The sequence below is a fragment of the Centroberyx affinis genome, unplaced genomic scaffold, assembly GCF_046629955.1.
Source record: "Centroberyx affinis isolate AG114_WGS23_722 - 3 ecotype Tasmania unplaced genomic scaffold, CSIRO-AGI_Caff_v1 ptg001848l_1, whole genome shotgun sequence".
Taxonomy (NCBI): Eukaryota; Metazoa; Chordata; class Actinopteri; order Beryciformes; family Berycidae; genus Centroberyx; species Centroberyx affinis.
Genome location: NW_027280227.1, coordinates 7501 through 18394, shown reverse-complemented (window position 1 = coordinate 18394; position 10894 = coordinate 7501). Strand labels below are relative to the sequence as shown.

Genomic DNA, 10894 nt, shown 5'->3' with positions numbered 1-10894 from the left:
TGCCCATGAGGAAAAGCATGAGGAACTCATGGGCATCCTGTAAGAGATCAGGAAGCCATTCAAATATGTTTATCACACAAATACTGCAGTAAAAAAGAAATCATGAATGCTAGACTCATTTTTGTACCTGCTGAAAGTCACCCTCGTACTCCTCATTGAACATGGCCAAGCTGCTCTTGACCAACCTCAGGAGGGTGCTCTTGCTGTGGAAGGAGCTGTCACCCTGCCTCGCCTTGTACAGCTCTCCAAAGTAGCTGGAGAACAGGAGATTGAGAGCATAAGTATTTATGATTTACTTTTAATATCAAGGTAACAATCAGTAAAGCAATGAATCGGTGAAGATCTCTTGCTCTACTGTACCTCTGCAGCTTCAGGCTGGTTCTCTTGGGGCTCCACAGCGCCTCCTGCCCCATGATGTCAGCACAGAAGCTTGGGATGCTGTACAGGGCCTGGAGAGTGGCGTTCAGGAAGCAGGTGTTCCCAATGTTTGGAAACCTGGTAGGAAAAGCACATCAATAAAAATAGAATAACTTTCTAATGTGTTCTGTTGCCCAAGGTGCTTTTAATGAACCTTGAAACCATGAAAATTCATGGTTTGTAATGGCAGTGATATGACTGACTTATCTGAACCTCAGATATCCAAACTGTCCAGTCTACCAAATGGGCATAATGAACTAAATAGGCAGTGATGAGAAAATGAACTCTGCCAAGTCTTAGAGATGACCTCAGTCTAAAACGTTTTGCTTTTCTAATATGCTAATACTGTCAAGTGCAATTAGAATAATTAAAATTTTCCTGCTTGGATTTCGCTTGCCTTGTACTAATTAAACAGGAATTGAATGAAGAGTCAAAGTAGATCAATTTATTTTTTGTTTCATACCCCAGCTTCTGCCTCTGGCCTCTCTGGGTCCTGCTGGACCTGAAGGAGGATTTGCTGCCCTCTGCCTGCACTGGCCTGAAAGATGGAGAGAGAGAGAGAGAGAGAAGGAGAAAGAGAGGGGCTGGGTAAGAGAGAGGCAGACTAGCAGGGATGTGATCTGAGCAACACAAAAAAGAATGGAGCCAAAGGCAGGAAAACAGGAATATTCAGTGGAAATGTATCTCTAAGCAACATATCTGATCTCTAAACTATCCTAGGTTTCCACTGCTATATGAGAAACCTGTTTCATGGAGAAAAACAGTAATACCTCTCCAGAGATCCAGAGCAAGGCAGCTCCAAGGAGACTTATGAGGAGAAAAACATAATGAGAGAGCAGTTTTGGAGTGGCACATGGACAATACATCTATATATATATCACACAAACATACATATCATAACATATCTGTCATTAAATGTACCTGCTGTGGCAGCGATGCCAGGAGACTCAGTCCGTGCTTCCTGGCCAAGCACCTCAGGAACTGCTGGAATCCTACAAAACAGTTTACCTTCATTTAGGACAAAACAGCTACACAGGCACACTGACCATGATACTGAGGCATACAGGATGTTTACAGTTTCATCTCAAAATGTTAATATCACCCCACAACATTTCTCAGCATTGCAGGAATCAGTTTCATTCACTTAAAACAAACCACTTAAAGGGAAACCTTGACTTTTTGACTTGAAGGGTTATTTTTCTTCTTGAGCCAATGGACACAAAACAGGGAATCAACTAAACGCTTCAGTCAACTAAACAATGGCATGCTAGTATTGGCAGCATCATTCATGGAAAGTCATGGATACTGATGTGTCGACAGCTACCTCATTGGCTACCCATGGCAACCAATTCCATAATGAATGAATGAAAGCAATGCCAACAAGCAGTATTTAGTGGGAATTCAAACCATCACAGTGTCCCTTTAAGTTGGTTTGACCAGACAAATTGAATAATGGAAGAGAATGGAGCTCTCAGTGATGGTCGGATTCCTGCTGGACAGCCACAGTAAAAATATATCATTAGCCTTAATTAGCCTGCGTCATATTCTACCTGTCGATGGAGCTGTTCTCCATACTCAGAGTGGTGGAGGGAGGAGAGGAGGAGGGAGAAACAGAGGTGGGGCGGGGAGAGGAGGGAGAAACAGTGGGGGAGGGGGGAGAGGAAGGAGAGGAGAGGGGAGAAAGGCGGCGTCTCTTCCTAGGGGGAGAGGAGGAGGGAGAAAAAGTGGAGGAGGGGGAAGAGGAAGGAGAGGAGAGGGGAGAAAGGCGGCGTCTCTTCCTAGGGGGAGAGGAGGGAGAAAAAGTGGAGGAGGGGGAAGAGGAAGGAGAGGAGAGGGGAGAAAGGCGGCGTCTCTTCCTAGGGGGAGAGGAGGAGGGAGAAAAAGTGGAGGAGGGGGAAGAGGAAGGAGAGGAGAGGGGAGAAAGGCGGCGTCTCTTTCCCACGGTGGATGAGGCACGGCTAGGAGTCGGCCACGTGCCATCATCAACAACCTGTTAGAAAGAACAAGGTGAATTTCAACATACTGTAAATTACCTGGGTAGAATTATATGTAAAGATGAACAGAAGTCATTTGAATTTTAATCCTATTTTTGTTCAGTTGAATGGCTAATTGGCCCTTTTCACAAACATCTGCGCAAGTAACTGTGATGAGGCTGACAAAATGCTAACTGCCTAACGCTAATTTCTGTGCTGTTAGCATTTTGTGACCCTCAGTTTTTTGTAGTTGCCAGTCGTCTGACAACAGAAACAGAAACATATGTCAGTGACAACACCTGTATTGTATTATACATGGCGGCAGAAAGTTAGCTTTTTAACATTGCTGTCAATGGTGAGAACCAAGTTATACCTTGCGGAAGTATGGAAGCCATGTTTGTGAAAAGGGCCTCGTAGGCTAATGAGAGACTTATTTGTTTGGTCTGGTATCGTTGTCCAAAGCAGGCGGAATATGTAGATCTGTTTATGTCTCATTGGCCCAATGAATATTATCAAGGATTTAAACAAAGTTCTTTCTAATGTTATTTGGAAGATTTTAGCTCTCTTAAACGAACAGATCACCCAATTTTTTTTATTATTATATTATTTTGTTATTATCTAATGACCCTCCTGTCAGCTGAAACACTGATGAAGTTTGTATTTATAACACATAGTCTACTGGAAATTTCTTGGACCCAGTAATGGTGTTTCCTATGAACTTTTATGATTGAAATGTCATCTATCGGCCTAGAGGATGAAATTCAACTTGGTTGCCAAGAGTTGCATGTTGGGCAATTTGCGTAATTAGCATAATTAGCTCATTATCAAGTAAAATAAAGAAGAATATCAAAAATTGTCACAGACTTTCCAGAGTATGTTTATTTTAATGGTAATGTACTGCTTAGTGCATATAAAATATAAGAAAACATTTCTAGCCTCATTGTCATGCCCTTATTAGCATAATCATTAATAACAACATCATATTTAATGAAAAAAGTGAAAATTAAAAAATGCTCAAAAATTGAAAGGTAAAAACGGGCTTGTTCGAAACCTTCTAAGTTCACCTTACTTAGAAGGTAAGGTGAACTTACCTTACTTGTTCACCTTTCTAAGTTAACTAGAAGCGATTAATTAGCTCATTATGCTAATTACTCAAATTGCCCAACATGCAACTCTTAGCAACCAAGCTTAATCTCATCTGCTAAGCCTATAGATGACATTTTAATCATAAAAGTTCATAGGAAACAACATTGCTGGGTTTCATATAGGCTATATAGGGGTTTCCAGTAGACTAACACGTCAAGCTAGCTATCGCAGCTCCATAGCAACTTTTTCCAAAACAACTGGAGTGAATAGAGATAGTTTATTTAGTTCCAAAAAGGTAAAACATTACCATAAATTAATCCAAACAGCATAATAGAAATGTTTTGAAGCCAAACCATTGCACTGTGGTCCAAAAGTCCAATATTCAGGCCTAGTTTACCTTCTCTCCCAGATTTTCCGCACTTCTTCTGCACCGAGCCAACCGTCACAACAGTAGCGAGCAGATGTTGCCTTCAAGTACGGTCAGAAAATGTTGAATTACGGGAAGAGCGCGCTTGAACGACCCAATAAAATGGTAAATACCAATGAGAAAGTCAAATTTTACATGATATCCAAGAAGCCAAGATGTGACATTCTCACTTTTTGTTTAACTTCTGGTACCATGCATAACAACTATAGCTTATACACGTATTAAAAAATCAATTACAAAACTGTTAATATTCTCCTCTTCATTCTGCTGTTGTAGCACAAAGTAGCTCTGTACCGTTTGGTTTCTAAAATAGTCACCAAAAAAGCTACTTTTGTTGCAGTGCCAATTTAGTTATTTCTGACTGACAAAGTACTTGAATACACGACGAGTTGTATTTACGAGTGGAACTTGCGAAAGTACGAGCAAACAAGGAGCACCTGAAGGCAGCAAGACTCTTCCACCAGATTGCTGAGAGTGAGCGTGGTAGCACACTTATAATGGGATCAACATCTAATAATTTACTGAGCCAAAGTTTAGACCATGGTTTCGACGCTATATGTCTTCATCAGGGCATAATGTATGAATACAAATAAATGTGATACAGTTTCCCAGTTTTCCTGCAGGTACACTAATTGGACGACTGAACAGAGGAAATGGATCCTGAAGCATTAAATTGTTATTCATTTTTAATTTAATTATTTCATTGGTAATAAAGTAACCTTTGAAACACAAAGTATTTACTAATTTGGAGTATGAGTACTTCAGGACAAAATTAATAACAATGATAATAATAATAACAATAATAATAATAATAATCATACAAATAATAATAATTTCTTCACAGTAAAGATATTTTTTTGTTTAGGAATAGCCCCTGTTCAATAATAATGTCCAATTTTATGTCCTGTTTTATCCCTGTTGTATTTTTTTCTATTTTGTTTCCTTTTTATCCAGTTTTACTGTGGGCTATTTATTTAATATCTTATTAGCTTTGTAAAGAACTTTGAAACGATTGTTTGGAAAAGCGCTGTCTAAATAAAGTTCTTATTTATTTATTATCTAACCAGATAATATCGCTAGTCGTGGCTCACGCTGCAGAAACCATTTTTTCCTCTAAACATTGAAACATCACGTGTGTGTGTGTGTGTGTGTGTGTGTTCGCTGAGGTCAAAAGCATTCTAATATAAAGTCAGAACAGCGGCTCGAGCTAAAGCGCGTGCTTCATTCAAACAATAACAAGTCCAGTGTCCGCGCGCAGTCGAGAAGCTTAGAGCGAAGCTCCGTGAACTAACAACGTTAGCAACACTTTGACCCCACGGACCCATAAAAATCCACGATAATTCACAATTAATGAAGCAATTACTGTGTTTTACTCTGAACCGTCACATCTCAGTTGACACACGAATTTTTTCTGAGCTGCATTTCACATCCTTCACAAAGTTTCTTACTTGTAGCTCAAGTTACACCGTGAAAACGCACAAGAGAGACAATTTTTTTCCACTACAAAGATGAAAATGAGTCAGTCTTACCGGTTTGGAGAGGTCGCTGCCCATGGTGCCAAGTCCTAACCAGGTCCGGCTTTTCCTGTGAAAATTTAACCAAAAAAAACAAAACAAGAAAAAAAACTCCCGACAAAAAACAACAAAAATTCACCCAAAAACGAAAAAAATTAACGAATTAACGAAAAAAATTATAAATGAAAAAATAAATGAATTAAAAAGTGCCTAAATGAATGAAGAAATGAATGCAGTCAAGCGATGCCAAAATGTCTCTTGAGTCGGAGCGTGCTCTCGGGTCAAGTCTGTGGGGACAAGTGATGATTCTCATTCCAAACAGCATTTAAACAGGGAATGTTGCGCTGTGGCATCACAGCTGGTCTCTGACTCTAAGAACTAGCAGCTAGCAACATAGAACCATAAAGTAACTATGGACCTTTTTACAGCAATGTCTCTTTTTCTGACATCTTTCATCTGTGAATATATATTAATAATGCGCATTTGGCCTCTGGACTAATTTCTGTAGGAGAGTAAACCACCTAAAGCCAGTTTGACTAACTTTATATTTCTGGAACAGTTTACCCATTTTTTTTAAGGTGACAAAAATCTTCATGATATACATTCATAGTTGGCCTGTAAGTTGTATCAAACTTGTATGATAGGGGGAAATAATAATTTTCTAAAGACTATAAAGATTTTTTGTTTATTATTTATTTTTATTTTTATTTATTTGTTTATCATTGTTGACCAAACCACTAGGCCTCCATCACTGCTTACCTCCATCTATATATTTGACATGCTGATGATGTGACAACATTTTCTTGCTCACATTTTCTACACTTGGTCACAAATCATACATTCATTGCATTTTTGAAATTGGCTCTTTGCAAAAACAAGTCATCTTTCATGCTCAAAATCATTTCTTTTGATGCTCAAATAATCATGATAGGGAAATAACTTGATCTTTGTTACTTTGTTCCTCTCTCCCTCCCTCTTCCTCTCTTACACACACTCAAAAAACACACACAGATCACTGAAGTGTCGGCTTCAGCAGACAGGAAGAGAAAAGAATGAAGAAGCAGTGTGTGTTGTCTTATCAAAGCTGTCAGGCAATTATGAAAATACATATTTCCATACAAAATGACTGTTTGGAGCCACTCTTTTGAGTTTGCTTACATGTGTTTTTTTCCTTCTTTCCAGACGCTGATCCATTCCTCGCTACTGTTCAGCCAAAGATTCCTCTCTTCTTTCCTGTTGAAGACACACTCACACACACGCACACACACACACACACACACACACACACACACACACACACTGAGGAGAGCAAGAGGTTAAACATGGTTCTATTATGAAGAAAATAAGGGATGAGGGGGAAACCCTAGACAGCCCTGGAAAGATACCATACATAAATATATTCATAGAAGAAAGAGATAGACAGATGAACATATTTAAATTAAGGGCAGAATTTCCATCCAATTTAAATGTGTAGGCCCAACTAAAAGTAAATAGTTCCATCAAAGGTAAAATAATCACGTTGGTCCAACATCTTTGAACCACATAGCTCTGACATGAAATAAATCTATTGGGAAAATGTATTTTCCCAACATATTTTATCCATGTTGGTTGTACCCATTTAGATTAAGGGCAGAATTTCCATCCATTTATATTGTGCTAATCCTACTGGAATTGATCACATTAATCAAATAACAGTGAGTCAAAAGCTGCTTTTAAGATACAATTATTAAAAAAATGCACATTAAGAACTTCAGACCAACATTAGCATTAGCAGCATTAGGACTTTTTGTTTTGCGTTTATTAATTTCAAATCGACCAAGGCGCTTTTCAAGACCAACTGCCTGATTTAAATATCATTTTGCCCGTATCATAATGAATTTGCAATAATATAAAATATATTCATCGCTATGAATTGTGGGCAAGTTGCTCAGAAAAGTCTGCTGATGGGCGTTGAAAAGTCCACCTCAGAGTCCTCACGCACTTGTTCGTTTTTCACTGTGACCACCCTAAACACTTGTGCCTTATCAGGAACACGCTTCAAAGTCCATGAGGCCATGAGTGCAGACATTGGGATTGGGCCTATAAAACTTTGAAACGTGAGTTGAAAGACCAACATCATATAAACTTTCACATCAGCCCCTCACGCCCCACGTTGTCTGGACCTCTGATCGACGGTGAAATGTTTGATGGGTATACATGTAAACTATTTGACATACCTCCATTTTTATCAATCATCTGCATTTGATACGGTGGATCACAATATTTTAATAAACAAGCTATCCTCCATAGGATTGGACGAGCTCACAGTCAACTGGTTTTTTAATTATCTCTCAGGGAGAACACAGGCTGTTGTTGCTGACGGTTTTAGATCCAGCTCACTAGTAATTGGTAAAGGTGTCCCACAGGGGTCGATTCTGGGTCCACTTTTATTTACTCTGTATATTAACAACATGGTACCCTCTTCTCCACATTGTGACGTCCATTATTATGCAGATGACACAATCCTGTATGCTACTGGCCCCACGCTTAGAATGGACGCTGCAAATCTGCAGTCTGCTTTTGACGCATTTCAGATGTCTCTTACTGGCCACAAGCTTGTCTTGAACTCTGACAAGACAAAATGTATGTTGTTTTCGAGGTCTCGTGGGACTGATGCCAGTATAGGTATTCATACTCTGCAGGGTGCGCAAATTGAAATTGTTGATTCTTATAAACATTTGGGCATTTGGCTAGACAATAGGCTTTCATTTCAGACCCATGTGGAACACCTAACCAAAAAGCTGAGGGGAAAGATTGGATTCTTGTACAGAAACAAGTCCTGTTTTTCTACTATCAGTAGACAGACCATTGTGCAATCAACAATAATGTCTGTTTTTGACTATGGTGATGTCCTGTATATGCATGCCTCGCCTACTACCTTGAAGCCTCTTGATGCGGTATTTCATAGTGCTCTGCGTTTTATCACTGGTGATGGGTTTCTCACTCATCACTGTCTCTTATATGAAAAAGTGGGTTGGCCCTCCCTTACCATTCGAAGAGAGCAACATTGTCTTTTGTTTGTTTACAAAGCTTTGTCTGACAAGCTTCCACTGTATTTGTCCTCGTTTTGAGTTTCAGTGCTACAGGGTATCATACTCGCTCGCAGACACACATTAGATTAGACACACCACGTATGAACAGTGAGGCAGGAAAGACCGCTTTCAGTTTTTACGCTCCTGATAGATGGAATATGCTGCAGGACTCTCTTAAACTGGACCGATTTGTTTCTATGGAAAATTTCAGGGCGCTTTTAGAGGATGCATTATGTGGGGATTGCACGTGCTTCTCATAGTCTTGTTGTTATTTGAACCTGGGAATTTCATGTGATTTTATATTGTTTTATATGTTTTTTTGTTTTTGTTTTTTTTGTATTTTTTGTTTTTTGTACTGTAATATTTGTAATGTGTTTTTATTTCGTGCTGTAATCAGGGCGTCCTTGAAAAAGAGAGCTTGCTCTCAATGGCTCTCCCTGTATAAATAAAGGTTTACATACATACATACATCTGGTGAGAAATGCTCACTACACACCCGGACTGCATGGAGGGATTCAACAGCGTTGATATCTGTCCCCCTGTGGCTCCACTTGCCTTGGCTTTTGCAGCTTGTTTTTTGGCTTTGTTGAGCTTTAGCTTCCCCCATCTACAGTATATTCTACTGTGGGGGGCCACCACGGTAAGATCATGACATGCCATGCTAAAAATATTTGTAATATTGTATTTTTGGCTGAAATGGTCTCACTTATAGGCTAAGCTGCTACGCACTGAGAATCAGCAGAAACCAGTGGCTACCTGCATTCAGGCTAGCCTAGATTTTACCTGTGAAAATCCCTCGATGATACATGTAGGAGTTTCTCATCAACATATTACTGTCAAATTATGGTTATGATGAAAGAATTAGATGAAAATCCAATGTGAACGTGGTTATAACAGACAGTATCCCCAACAATCTGCTTGACCCTCACTATTGCAAATAATTTTACAATGATATATTTAGAGAAAATTCTACACAGGCTAACTGTAAACAAAATTTCATTATAAAACACATTTTATAATGACCTACTTGTGAAGATGTTAAACATCTGTCCCTCAAAATGTGATGTAATGACAATAACAGAATCAATGCAATGTAATTATTTTTTATTTGTATAGAAGTAGAAAGAAAACAATACATACACAGGTGCTGTTTTCACTGTGGCTTAAAAATCATTTTCACTGCTATTTAACACCAAGAGCAGCAGAGTAAACAACATGACTTGTCTTCAGAAAAGACACAATACTCTGAACCTATTGGATGCCTCTTAAGCATTCCCTTTACTCATTAGCTTGCAGCTAGAAGATCCATTAATTTCAATGCTAACAACACTAACAAGTCATTTTTATGGTAGCGGTTCCGTTTTTTACAATATACCACAAATGTTTGCATACAGATAAAATTTGAACTTCTGGCAAAGAATCCCAATAACCTGTGATGCAGTGGCAAATAGAAAGATGAGTAAACTATTGGCTCCAGACAGTGATCACCACGAGGCAAACAACCACCAATATAAACAAAAAACAGTTATACATTCAGAAAAAATATAAAAGACATACCCTTATATAGTTCCACTGTTGAATACCCAAAGGTAAAAAGGTAGCACACACACACAGATCTTCAGGACAAAGTTGACTAATCTCAATTTCACCAATTTATTGTGGCCATGTCAACAAACATGCTAACGTTCCGGCCTAGTGGCCTTCATCAGAGCATGTGTGTGTGCTACCTTTTTACCTTTGGGTATTCAACGTTGGAATTTATATGACTTTGGTTTAGCACCACAAACAAAATACTGGGAAGGCATCATTTCAAAGATATAAATACCCTTATATAACTTTCATCAGTTTGATACTGCTGACTATGAATTTATCTCTGAAATATATATAACAGCCTACCCAAAGTTACATCCCTGCCTTTAACTCCAAAATCAGTTGTACATGGTAGAGTAGGAAACAGAATGGACCTGTTAGTCACATAGACATCATTATTATGGGTTAGTTCCCTACCAATCCTTACATTTAGACAAAGGAGTAGGCTCAGAAAAGGAAAACATGGGAATGGAGCCATTTTTGCAATCGGAGACTGTTTGACACAAGCAATGACAAATTTCCCGCAGTCTAAGGTCTGGGTTTAAAGCCACTTTGGCAGGTAGCCAGCCATTTGGAGGTCCAGTTCTATTCTAGAATTCTAGTTGTCTGGTAGAAAAGTGAAAGTGGCTGGTGAATTTCATCTGTCACTGTTTCCTGCCCTGGTTAGCATAAAGGTGGGAGGTGGGGGTCATGGCTTGTACATGCCGTGGAAGGTGACAGGGATGATGGTGTTGACCTCTGCCCTTGCTAGCTCTTTCAGGTCCCTGGCATCCAGCACCAGCAGGACGCCCGGCCTCTCTGCCCCCGGCTTTACCA

General features: G+C 39.3%; 1 protein-coding gene across 1 annotated transcript in view; it reads right to left on the bottom strand.

Annotated features, from left to right (window-relative positions):
- Positions 1–9640: 9640 nt before the first annotated feature.
- The window catches only part of LOC139652970 (retinal Mueller cells isomerohydrolase-like), an 8493-nt gene continuing 7239 nt past the window's right edge, over positions 9641–10894 (bottom strand). Inside the window, exon 12 of the mRNA XM_071529900.1 lies at positions 9641–10894. This exon is cut by the window's right edge and continues 18 nt beyond it. Coding sequence (XP_071386001.1) covers positions 10767–10894 — 128 coding nt within the window. The 3' untranslated portion in view covers positions 9641–10766.